The sequence below is a fragment of the Cryptomeria japonica genome, chromosome 10, assembly GCF_030272615.1.
Source record: "Cryptomeria japonica chromosome 10, Sugi_1.0, whole genome shotgun sequence".
NCBI lineage: Eukaryota > Viridiplantae > Streptophyta > Pinopsida > Cupressales > Cupressaceae > Cryptomeria > Cryptomeria japonica.
In genome coordinates this window covers 924,012,492-924,026,442 of record NC_081414.1, presented here as the reverse complement: position 1 = coordinate 924,026,442, position 13,951 = coordinate 924,012,492, and the positions used below count along the sequence as shown (strand labels likewise).

Genomic DNA, 13,951 nt, shown 5'->3' with positions numbered 1-13,951 from the left:
ATCAAAATTTTCCCTGTTAAACTTTGGACCTTCCCTCTTCATCATTTGACTGGGATCTTTACCTCAAGCGGTTAAGCTTACAACACAGAGGACCTAGAGGGCTCTAATACCAATTGATAACTCAATGATGAACAAATAGTACCAAACTGGTACTGAGAGGGGGGGTGTGAATCAGTACAGGCAAAATACTATCCAAAACTGGTTTGTCATCAAATACTCCAAGTGACTGGCAAGCAGTGACACTGGTTGAAACAGAGTGCAACCGGTAAGACCCAGAACAACTAAAACAATCATAAACCGGTTACTCACTAAGCTTTCCTCTTAGCTCAATACTATAGTACCATTACACCCTCATGCATGAACAGGTAAACTATCATCAGATCTTCACAATAGTTAGTTCAAATATGTTTTATAGACAGGCATAAAACACAAAACCATCATATGCTCAACAGGTAATAACAAAGCATCACACATGACACACATATTTTTCACGTGGAAACCCAACTGGGAAAAACCACGGTGGGGATGAATACCCACAAGCTGCTTTTTGAACTCTTTAGAAGTCCGCTCTGTTAGGAGCCTTGTCCGGTTAAAGACATTACAATAGGTTCTGCTAGGAACCGATCCTGTTAGGGATCACCCGGTTAAGGGTTAAACCCAGTTAGGGTTACCTTGTTAAAGGATTTCAAGAACTTAATAGCTAAAGGATCTCCAGAGCTCTATAGCTTCCCAGAACTCAATAACTTCGAGTTACCTTGTTAAAGGATTTGTATCAAGTCGGTTAAGGCTACCCTGTTAAGGGATTTCACAACCGTTGAAGTGGTAAAAGATCAACAGGAATTACAATGATTTGGTAATAGCACTCAATGCTAATGCAAATCCTTTTTGGCTCCTCTTCACTTTCTGCAAATTCACTTTGCAGGTATCTCTTCTCTCCTTTGGTCTGGCAAGAATCACGTATCACTTCCCTTGGGTACACACATACAACTTTTGCCAACAACTTTAGAAAGGAACACAACATCGACCTTATAGGAAACAGATAGGTCGGTAGCAAAAACCCTAAACCCTAAACCTGTTGGGTTAAGCAATTCAAAACGGTTCAATCCTGACCGTTGAATCATACTGCATTAAATGCAACAATCTTGAATCGATCTCAAGACATTCTCCATCATCTATTACCCACCAATTTCATGGCGGCTGATAACCCATCACGCGTTATCACCGTTTGACAAACTTCGCACATTCCCAGGGTGGATAGGGATAGTCTTCTTCATGCAAGATCCTTCACGCACACAGGGCTTACGTGGCAACATGATCTGTTCTTCGTTATACTGCTAAGTCATCACACAAAGATCACCAATTGAGTCACATAGGCTTGAGGTACTCCAATCGGAAATCCTGAAGTGGAAACTGCCTACCAACCGATAGTCATTCAATGCTTCCATGTGTCGGTTCCCATAACTACATGCCGGTTCACCTTGAGCAAATATACCGCTTCACTTTGGCATGTATATCGGTTCACACTTCTGTCGGTTCTCTCTTCTCACATATCACATATGTCAGTTCACTTCATATCACATATTGACATCAATGACAACATACAATATCATTATGTCTTCATACCAGTTCACATAATGCCAACAAGATCTAGGTCAACGACCTGCAGTGTTATGCTTACATTGGCGGGTCCAACTCGGATAGGTATCACAATGATTCCTTTTGAAAGACACTCTGCATCATCATAGGCTTTAATAACTATCTTCTTTGAAGGGTTAATGTCTTTTTTTGAATAACCAAGAGCTATGATAACTCTCAATGTACAAACATTGAATCGTGCTCTACCATCTATCAAGACTCGTCTTATTTTATACTTATGGATGAAGATTTATAGATGCAATGGATCATTGTGATCAGGATTGTTGTGAGGGAAATCATTTTTATTAAAAGTAATTAGGAGTGAGGGAGAAATATGTCCTATCATGGTCTGAAATTGGTCGACATTTATGTTGGTAGGAATTATTGAATCTTGTAATGCTTTATCTAAGACTTCTCTATGGGTAGGGGACACATGCAACAAATCAAGGATAAATATTTGTGTTGGTGTTTTCCTAGATGATCAAGTATATTATATTGGCTAGTAACTTGTGACATACAAGGTGCTCCTTGCAAAATGACCTTAGATCATCGAGTAGTCATTGCACGTTGGGAATTTGGATCCTCGATTCTCATGGTAGATTAATGACTATCTGACATTTGGAGACAATTTATTGTATATTGATGGGAAGTATTAATGCAATTAACATTTCCTTTTGGGTCAGGATTAGATGTAGAGGCCTTTCCTTTATCACGATCAAGCAATGGAGTCTTAAATATTGTGTGATTTGTGTTTGAGGAAGCTACCAAAGAATCTATCTCAACCAATCCTTGGTCAATCAAGTCTTGTATAAGATGTTTCAACTGGAAACAAGAAAGGTTTTTTGTCCCTTTGGTGATATTCACAATATTGGTGGTTATTCCATCACCCTAGTTTTACTATTGGTTCATTTCTTATTTCAGGTAGTTGCACAAGGTTCGGTTAAAGTAACTGTTTTAATATAGATTCAATAGGTTCCCTTAATGGTCTGAATTGTTGAGGAGGTATTTCTCTATTTCTGGGAGGTTTTTCACTGTTGGTTTTGTTGCATGGCGTATGCTACTTGATTTTGTTGATGTGTTGGTTGTTGAAAAGATGCATTGTTTGGAGTTTCCAATTGAGATTGATTGTTTGTCTAAGTAATTGGTGGTACAACTCCTTTGAGGACGAGCTTTGTCTATGCATTCACTATCCTTGCATCCACAACTTCGTTGTTGGTAATATTCTTATTACTAGACCAGAATTTTCTATTATCATTGGAAGTGCTAGGGTTGTTGGTGTTTTATTTAAAGATTTTGGTAATCCCCTTTTGTATAAGAGCCTTCTTGATGTTCGTCCCTTTCTTTATGAGTTTGTTGATAGTGCTACGACTCTTTCTCTTTAATTCATACATTAATTATGATACAATTTTTGATAAATAGGTTGACTTGTTGTTCTTCAGGAATGTCAAATGGACATTAGCTAACTAAGTTTTGCCATCTTTGTAAAAATGTCACAAAGGGTTCCCTTGTTTTCTGTTTAGTAGTACAAAGATCAATCATGGCGACTTCATTGTTGATATTGAAGGCAAAGTGACAAATGAATTTCTCGCCTAATTCATTCTATGACTTGATGTTATCGGGTTGTTAGGCATGCCAGTCCATCGCTTGTCCTGATAGACTTTGCGAGAATAGACACATGAGATATGTTTCATCGTAGTGGATTTCCATACAAGATGCGTAAAATTCTCTGATATGATCTTTTGGGTCTCCTTTTCCTTTATATTTGTCAAACTTAGGTACACTAAAGTTTTTGGGGAAAGGAGGCATGCACATACTTCTATCAAAGGGATTAGGACATACATCTTGTGGCTTGTAACTTCTTTTAATCTCTTTTGTTTGTAATGCTTCAACTTGTTTGGACAATTTTTCAATTTGCTACATCATCACATTAGAAGGTCCTTATCTAAGAGGCTCATCATTCATTCCTGCATGACCTCATTGTCTGCATATTATCCCTCCAAGTGGATATTGCTCCTAATATTAAGGATTAGTGGATTGATGTGTACTTGCCATTGGTATATCTTGGTATGGATCCCCATGTTATATCGCAACGGTGTCTTGGTATTGATCTTGTTGTTGCAGTTGTTGATATGTCATTGTAGACTAAATTTGAGGTTGATATTGTTAGGGGTAAATAACTCATGTTAGTAATAATAATATTTATAAGTGTGTTATGTTGTGTTTATGTTTAGGTTGTCGCCGAGAGGTTCTCGTCGAGTAGTTGGGAGTTGGTGACGATTGACAACTTGACCAACTGTCAGGTCTTTATATTGTTTGGTTGGAACCTCGGCAGGGGGGATTATGTATGGACATTCTGGACACTTGAATAAAGATATAATTCTTCTGGTCTAATTAGTATCATTATCATTTATGTTGTGATGTATGATTGTTCTGTTACATGAATATTTGGTACGTGTGGGAAATGTCGTGTTATCTGTTTATTCACCAACCATACATTTAGGACTAAACATTTTGGCGTGGTTGCCTAAACGAACCTGGAGATAACTATGGCGGTAGGCGGAAGGAATTAATTGGCCGACCATTTAACCAACAATTAATTGTCGTGGACAGCAACACGCACAAAGAGAGTACCACAGAAGAGGAACGAGAGGATCAGTTGACGACAGACTTGGTGGAGTTGTGGGACGTGTCGGTCATGCAGTACGTGCAACGAGAGGCTTAGGAGAGAGTCACCTCAGAAGGCACGGTACATGGTGAACTCATCGTCAACACCACCATCTTTGACCTACTCAGGAGTATTCCAAGGTTACTCACCAGAAATTTGATTGCACTCCAAGACCGAAGGGAGGAGACAACAAAGGAACTTCGGCGGCAACAAGTCCTCCGACGGTACGAGGAACAAAGTCGTAGGGAGGAAGAGGAGAGGGAGGCCAGTCAGCGCCGTACCTCTGGCACTTGATGCCCCTATGACCAAACAAAGACAGACGTACCACTACCACCGAAGGAGTAAACAAGGGAACTCTATGAAGATCTCTCTGCATAGAGGCCGAAAGGAGACGACGACTAAGGGAGGTTGCCGACTCGAAGAGTCCAGAGAAACACAACATAAGTCGGAGTGTGGGTCGGAGTTGTAGTCGTGAGAGGCAAAAACCGTGTACATGGAAGGAGTTGGCCGAGGTCGCCAGGAACTTGCCACTTCCAGATGTGGGGGAGGAATATCTCATCGATCAGGCCCCACACTCGACGTCAAGTGAAGAAGACTTCGGAGTTGAATCGCAAAGCACCCCATCGAAATATTCTGAACAAGGAGAGGAGGCGGTACGAGACCTGCACGAGGAAATCGCCACTATTTTTGAAGCAACATTGTCTGGCATTAAAAATTTGTCCTTGTCAAAGGGCATCAAAATAGGAGGGTCAGATCCGGAAACCCCGGGAAGGAGGGACTATACAAGAGAAGGTGACCAATGCTCGACTGACAGGGGCCGACCAGACCGAGAGCATACGATACCTCCCAGACACATAATACCTTCCCGACATATAGCCATTTCCAGGCATTGCATAAAATCATCCAGAAAAGAAAAATGGCTCACACCTCAGAGAAGCAGAAACTCCCAAAATTCATGGGCGACGGGTCAGAGGATCCTGTACGACATTGCAAGACATGCGTCACCATCTGGGAAGCAAATGGCCAGGACGACTGAGACTATTGGTTGAAGGCATTCCCAACCACTCTGCGAGGAATAGCCATTGACTGGTATACGGACCTTGATGCCCAGCATAAAATGTCCTGGAGCAATCTGAAGAAGGCCTTCGAGGAAGAGTTCAAACTCCTACAGGATGACAACAAAAATGTGGTAGAGATTTACAACACTAAACAAGGAAAAAATGAAAGTGTATGCACATATAACATAAGGCTCAGGGAATTGCTCAATAAAATGGAGCACCAACCGACTGATGGTCTCAAGAAGAGACGGTTCATTGAAGGATTGGTACCATCCCTCAGACAAAAGATGAAGGTGATCCCCCCGCCCTTGTATGATGAGGCGTACAACCGTGTGATGGATATTGAAAGCGAAAATAAGACATCCCGAGGGAAGCGTCGGGTGAGCAATGGTGATAGTATGGATGAGGACAATGATGGGGAGTCCAAAACCATGCAAGCACTCTGAAGGGATATGATGAGAATTATGAAAGAACTAAAGGCTGACAAAGAAGGTGACAAGGAAGGAAAGGAGCTATGGTGCACGGACTACAAGACGAAAGGACACACTAAGGGGAGTTGTCCCCGCAAAGCCTTATGTGACATCTGCCAAGTAATGGGACATTCCATTAAGGAATACCCATACAACTTGAAAACATAGAGCACACAAGTGCTCTACGCCCAACCTGACCAAGTCACACCGCCAGCGACACCTCCGAAGCTGGCAACAAACTCTGACACCTCTCCTGTAGGGTACAGGAACAATCGACGGGGTAACAACAAGTCCAATAATAACACGCCGAGGAGTAGAATTCAATACGACGCGAAGGGACGACCCATGATTCAATGCAAAAAGTGCAACGAATGGGGTCACTTTGCACGGGAATGTCAAAACGGGGGTGATGCAGGAAGTTTGCTATGCAAATGGTGCGGTCCAGGGAATCATGAGGACATAGACTGTCCAAGGCAAAAAGGGGTGAATATGTTGGAGGTGGAAGGACCGAGGGAAGGCATATTGGCAATCACAAGATTGCAAAAACAAAAAAGCCATGCACCCTGATCCTTGCACGGAGAAGGAAAGACTCCAGGAAGCTAGGGTGGATATCGAGTGGGCGATGGTAGAAGAGCGGAGGGCCTCGCACCCGGCTGCCAGTACACCACTCCGGTCAGGACCGGAGAAAACTATCATTAAGCAGATGTTATAGACCACAGTACTCGTACAGGTATCTGACCTTCTACAGACCATGCCACAGTTGAGGATGGCCCTGACGAATGCAGCCGATGACACCACCGTCGACCAGGAACACCAGACGATGACAAAACCACATAGTACGACTCCGATGAAGGAACATGATACGGATGCCATAGACCCTATGCTACTCACAATAAGCATTGGATGAAAACCTACTATGGTGGAGATGGACATAATGGGACAAAAGCTCACAAACACCATTGTGGATGGCGGGTCTGGAGTCAACGTACTACTGAAGGAAACATGGAGAAGCCTTGGCAAGCCTACTCTTTGGCCACCAACATTCTATCTCGTCGATGCAGAGCAACACGGTATCAAACCTCTCGATACACTCATGGCACAAAAGGTAGTGATCGGGACACAACAATTCATTTTGGATTTCGTAGTCGTTCCACTGGAAAGAAAAGCATACGACGCCCTCCTAGGAAGGGGGTGGTTGATCATGGCTAGAGCTAATCATAACTGGAAGAAGAATACTCTCTCAATCAATAGTGAAGGCCATAAGTATGTGATTGACCTAAGGAATCAGTCTGTCAGTGAAGAGCTTGCATTGTCTGACTCCGACTTGGAGGACTCAAACAGATGGGAGTGGGATTCCGAAGGAGACAGAGGAGGGAGGAAACCCAATGAGGAAGGAGTGTTGGAATTGGATGGATGATCTGAAGATGGAACTAGTTCATTGGCCAGACTCTTCCATTGGCAGATGGAGGACTACGAGGTTTTCCACCTGGAGTGCCACATGCTGCAAATATGCAAGATTGAGGAATCAAGCGACGGTACAGAAGAACAATCATTTCCCCTGGAGTACGGTAGGTACTAGGAAGGGATGGAATGGGTGGATGTCACACCAACCAACCAGTTTGAATGAGTCAAACCAATCAAGTACGAGGAAAGGGATGCGAAAAAATCAATCTAGGCAACGACGAGGACCCGCAGGTGATACTCGTAGGGGATGAATGGAACCCTGTACTGGATCACTCGTATGATGTATGCCAGTCGAGGGAGTGTTTGAGTTATCTGTACAACGTACGGTCGACAAAGAAGGGAGACTGGCAGTGTTTGAGTTATACGTACGACGTATGGTCGACAAAGAAGGGAGTCTGGCATAGTCCGTACGATGTACGACTTGCAAGGGGAGGAATACCATACGACAGAACATTGCACCCATAGGAAACTAAGTCATACGATCTTGTATGAATACCAATGGACAAAGGAGAAAGATTGCACAGTCAGAAAACAGACATATCGTACGTGCAGGATCCGTACAACCCCCTCCTTCGTGGTGTTCGTACACGTAGGGAGCAGTTGTATAAAAAGATTGAGGGTATTTGTGCAGAGATTTGTGCCATCCATGTGGAGTTGAGTGAAGAGTTGGCACAGGTTGAAGAGGTCGTACAACCAGGGAGCGGAAGTGCACGAGTTAATCTGTACGATGTAGAGGCAGCAGTTGGTCCAATGGTCCATACCAGTATGGCAGACCAGACGATGGCAGAGGAAGCCACACCAGGGAAAAACGAGGTCACCATTGTTGAAATGTGGCGACTGATCAACAAAGTACTGTACACTCAGAACGTATCCTTGCCAACATGTACTGGTACGGGTCATTTTTTCGTTGATGAAAACCGACATTGTAATAAAACCCTAAAAAGGCCGACTTTGTTTGTTGCCCTAAAAACACATGTTATAAGCGGCTGGGATGCTTAAGGCATTGTAAGGTTGATGTACTGTTTTTGCTGGATAATAAGAAAGATTGGACGACTGTGTATGGTGGACGTAACCCATTCTGGGTGAACCACGTTAAATCTCTGTGTTATCTATGTCCTATTTTATTTCTTTATCTTTTGTTTTTAAATTTGCATATAATTGTTAGTTCATATTTGCTTCGGATCTGCTTGAAACCCTAACAATCATACAGGGAATTGGTACTAGTACGACATGTTCAGGTACTAGTATGACGAGCACTAGTACAATACCAGCAGGTATTGGTACAGTTCTAATAGGAACTGGTACGATTCCAACAAGAACTGGTATGGTACTAGCAGATATTGGTACACCAGGTGCCAGTACAACGGGTTCAAGTACTGGTACGACAATCACTGGTACCAAGCCGAAAGGACAACTTTTGGCATAACGAATTCATGTTTTTTTCAAGCTGGAACATAAGACATTCTACATGTGCCATCATGCTATCAGTCTAATCCTGGACGCCATACGCCTACAAGTACCGCCAAAAATGTGGGGAACCTTCGAACCGTGTGGACGGGTGGAATCAAATAAACCTACCATGTACTACTATACTCACCTGGACACACTAGGTGACACTGCGCAACCAACCAAAAGGAGAAGAAAGTTGGACACATCCGTAGAGGTCGAAGATGGCAACAACGTAGAGGATTCTGAGGAGATAGAAGAGACTCAGGAGCAGGAAAGTGGTGATAAGGGGTTTCATAGGGCACCTCACATAGTTGCGAAGGATGAAGGGGAAGCAGAGTCGCAACAACAGGAAGATGAGGATCAACACGGAAGGTTACGAGCACAATGGAAGAGTACGAGGGTAAAGTTCACACCTTCCAAATTATCTTCGACACACTTGGTACCACAGGAAGCACTTAAGGTGGCCATCCTTATGGGGGATGTACGACCAGTAGGGGTGTTGTTTCAAAAAATCAATGAAGAGGAACCACCAGCGCAACGATGGGTATCCTTACCACATAAACTAGTACTTGTGTCAGAAACCACAAAGGGTACCAGTACGATAGACCAGACAGTGGCAGGGGAGGTCATACCAGGAAAAGACATAATGGCCGAGCAAGGAATTGGTATGACATATCCAAGTTCTGGTACATAAGACATTGGTACGATACCATTAGGTATTGGTACAACATCAACACGTACTAGTACAATGTTAGTACGTACTGGTACAACATCAACATGTACTAGTACGACTCCAACATGTACTGGTATGACTCCAACAAGTATTTGTACAATATCAATAGTAATTGGTATGACAAGAACCAGAACGGTACCGACAGGTACTGGTATGATGCCAACAGGAGTTGATACTGTGCCAACATGAACTGGTACGATGCCAACAGGTATTGGTACGGTGCCAACATGTGCTGGTGCAATGCCAACAAGAACTGGTACGGTGCCAACATGTATTGGTACGGTGCCAACATGTACTGGTACAACACATGATCTGGTACGGTGCCAACGGGTACCGGTACGTTGCCAGCAGGAACTGGTGCGATACCAACATGTAGTGGTACACCAAGTTCCAGTATGGTACCAACGGAGAAAGATGAGGCAGGGGATGTGAGGTGCCAATATGGTACCTCACTGATGGAGCAAAAAGATAAGAAACTGTTGGAAGCTACCCACATGGTAAAGAAGGTACGAGAACGATAGCTGCTGGCAGAAAAGAACCTAAGACTTCACACTGGACAACAACTTTCTTCTCTGACCACTATAGGGACGCCTCCTCCCTCTTCTCGATCCTAGTTTATGTTTTATATTTCAGCTCTTATTGTCTTAGTCGTTTGGAAGACGACTACGTTTTTTGGCGGGCTAATGTTAGGGGTAAATAATGTATGTTAGTAAGAATAATATTTATAAGTGTGTTATGTTGTGTTTATGTTTAGGTTATAGTCGAGAGGTTCCCGTCAGGTAGTTGGGAGTTGGTGACGGTTGGCAACTTGACCAACCGTCGGGTCTTTATATTGTTTGGTTGGAACCTCGACAAGGGGGATTATGTATGGACATTCTGGACACTTGAATAAAGATATAATTCTTCTGGTCTAATTAGTATCATTGTCATTTATGTTGTGATGTATGGTTGTTCTGTTACATGAATATTTGGTACGTTTGGGAAATACTGTGTTATCTGTTTATTCACCAACCATACATTTAGGACTAAACAAATATTAAATGTTGGATTGTGTTTGAGATTGAAATTGGTGCGTTTATTGAATGGGTTGTTGTTGAGCTCAAATTGTTAGCAAAGGACAATGTTGTTGTCGCGTGTGTTGTTGTAATTGTGGTACTTGTTGTGTGTATCCTAACATTAGCTTTTTGTAATGAGCTCATAGGTCCATGAGTTGAACCCAATGCTTTGATACCACATGAAACAACCACTGAACTAAACACTAAAGAAATATACTCATTTTAATTTTTCACAAGTTAAAAAACAAAAAGGTAGTAAATCATGAAAAAAAAAATCTTTTATTTTAAACAATCATTTAATTGAATACATAAATATATTCACATGAAACTTTATGGAAAGACAATCATTTATTTTTATCATCTCTCTCTTTCTATCTCCATTTCTCCCTCTCTTCCACTCACGTTCCATCTCTCCCTCTCTATATATTTATCTCTCTTATTCAATCCAACTCGTTATCTAAATTCCTATTTCTCTTATTTGTTCCGTCTCTTTGCCTCTTTCTATATACCACTTCTTATCTCGCTTACACACACACTCACTCTATCTTTCCCAAGTTATATCTATCGAGCTTTATCTTTTCTTCTTTCTATCCCTATTTCTCCATCTTTCTATCCATATCTCTCTTTCTCTCTCACTATCACCCCATCTTTATACCTCTCTACTTCACCTTTCTCTCAAACCCTCTCTCTCTATCTCTCCCCATCTCTACTTCACTCACTCTCCCCATATCGCCCCATTAATCTCCCCACCTCTACTTCTCTCTCCCTTTATCTTCTCATATATCTCTATCTCTCCCTCTTTTTCTCTCCCACTCTCTATGTCCATAATTTATCCCTCTCCTTCTCTTCTCCATTTCTATTTGTTAATCCATCTCTATTTCTTTCTATCCCTCTCTCCTTATCTCTATATATTCTTATCTTTCTATCACTTCATCTCACTATCTACATCTCCATCTATCATTCCCTCCATTTTCCTCTCTCCCTCTCTCTCTTTATCTATATATTTGTCTCTTTTAGTTCTATCTATCTATCCTCTATCTTTATATCTCTCCATCTTCTTTTCTTTCTACACATCTCCTCCATCATTATCTTCAACTCCAACTCCATCTCTATATCTATCTTTCTCTCTATCAATATCTCATATTTCTATTTCTTTCAGTTCTATCTATCCATCTATCTATCTATCTTTCCTCTATCTTTATATCTCTCCACCTTCTTTTCTTTCTATACATCTCCTCCATCTCCATATCCATCTTTCTCTCTATCAATATCTCATATCTCTATTTCCCTACCCACCCCCCCGCTATATATATATCCCTTTTTCTTCCTCTCTTCTAATGGAGCGTAATTATATACCTGACTCAAAAAGTTTTTTTTTGGTCATGTTTGGAAGGATGAATATTTGATTTCAAGTTGTCACTTCAATAATACTTTTGTTGCACAAACAACACCATTTGCTAAATGACAATTGCTAGTTTATAGTCTTAATAGAACCGATTAGTTCTGTCCATATTTATCAACTAAAATTTGAGGATGACGAGGAGATGCCTGGGTGATGCATAGTTGGGTCGCTAGTAAATATTGTTGAAGTACGTACGTACCCGTACGCACCGTACGGTTGTTGCCTCATACGTACCATACGGTTGTTGCCTCGTACATATTGAGTTAACCTATAGTAGTTGCCAATGCTGACCCGTACGGTGGTTCCAATGGCGTACGATGACCGCGGTGTAGCATCCATTGTATGGTGGTGTCCGTACATAGTTTGATGACCGCCAGATGGACAAGTAACAACGCTGAGTTAGTTGATCGTTTGTGAAGTGACGGTTGCAGTATCACATTCCATAACAAATTGCGGGTGTATAAATTGCTGCAGGATTCATTAGGAATGTGTGATAGAAATATGGGTTGATTGTAGTACAATCTGAGCCTGTGCAAAAAGTCCGCTGTCAATTGTATGTACTATTGTTTATTGTAATACAAAGGAGAAACTTGGCTTTTTAGTGTGTGGGTTTTTTCCCGAAAAGGTTTCCCACTATAATAATCTCCGTATTTATGTGTATGGTCTTTATACGTGTTCTATTCTTCTGCTTAAATCATCTTAAAATTCTACAATTTAAGAAATAGAAAGATATTGTTGCTTACATCCTCTACTAATTGATATTAGGAAAGTGTTTCTACACCGTAGCTTTCCTTACAAATACGTAGACAAATGAATGAATGACATTTTTTAATGACGTCTACGAGTTCAAACAGTTTGATTTTAGTCGGACCCGCGAGCACCCTGCGCGGAGGTCGGAATAATTTAGAGCGAAGGCGTTTTTAATCCAAGCAGCGGCCGGCCGTCCTTCGATGGAGCGCGGGAGATTTTGGAAAGACTAGGAAAGCGAAACGGAAGTGTTTGCCAAAGAAACCTATATTCTAGTTATCGATGGAGGTTTTGCCGGGAAGACAAACGCTGTAGAAATTTCAAAACGGTTGTTCCAAACATAAACACCGTTTACTCGTTTAACACCGGAATTTGGGGCTGCCCGGAGCGTTTCTAGTAACATGGCTACCGAGCGCGGTATCTTTTTGTATATTTATTTTTATGCCCTGTTTCCATCTAGGTATTTGAATCTCAAAGGTTTATTATAATGACTAGATTTAGTTCATTAATCGATACATACTAATTTGCATGCTTCACCGAGCCGAACAAATAAATTGCAGTCATGAATGCAGGGGCTGCAGTCCGTCCAATCTGCTTTCTGTAAAAGTAAGACATTCTTAAATTTGTTACTCGGATTATGTTGATAATCTATAATTTGTAATTAACATGATCTTTATATTCAAGGCCTCTGTCATCTGGGCAAGGCATGATGCACGGTCCTGAAATCAGTAATGCAGCACATGGGACCAGTTGTTGATCCAGACTTTTAACTCAAATATTGGTCATAGTTTCGTAATAGAATTTCCTCCATTATCCTGAAGCAGGATTTCTTTATCTGGATGAGGGGTCAAGAAGAGTTGGTAATTCCTTATCAAAAACCATTTTAGCCACTCGTATCATGGCAATCTCAGGGAGGTATACATCTAGCAGTATAATACACATTCTTGGATATGATCGACGTTTCAAAAAATGTGTGCCGCTAATAGATTGTTCTAGAGCTGAATCAAAAGATACGCATCTACAAACAAGCGCATCGAGTTGTTGCCCTCTAAGTGTTACAGTGAGAGCTAACTTGTCTGCAAACTCGAAGGCGTTGAAGTTTTCAGTTGCACCATATTCCGGCCTCAGGGGATGGTGCTGTGCATCAGACAATGCCATGGATAGTGCACCCACAGACAAAATGCAGGTTGGAATTTTAATATTAATTGACTTATATGCCTAAAATAAAAGATACTGTTTACTAGATGGATTTGGATAATATTTATATAAATAA

General features: G+C 41.6%; 1 protein-coding gene across 11 annotated transcripts in view; it reads left to right on the top strand.

Annotated features, from left to right (window-relative positions):
* The first annotated feature begins 12,750 nt into the window (after nucleotides 1-12,750).
* The window catches only part of LOC131038352 (transcription termination factor MTERF2, chloroplastic), a 154,778-nt gene continuing 153,577 nt past the window's right edge, over nucleotides 12,751-13,951 (top strand). For 5 of the 11 annotated variants that reach the window (XM_057970750.2, XM_057970749.2, XM_057970743.2 and 2 more), the window contains exons 1-2: nucleotides 12,751-13,284; nucleotides 13,503-13,864. In XM_057970750.2, the coding sequence (XP_057826733.1) occupies nucleotides 13,245-13,284; nucleotides 13,503-13,864 (402 nt within the window). In that variant the 5' untranslated portion in view covers nucleotides 12,751-13,244. Of the gene's footprint in view, nucleotides 13,865-13,951 lie in introns of all 11 variants that reach the window. The other 6 variants (XM_057970741.2, XM_057970747.2, XM_057970748.2 and 3 more) reach the window with 6 other exon arrangements.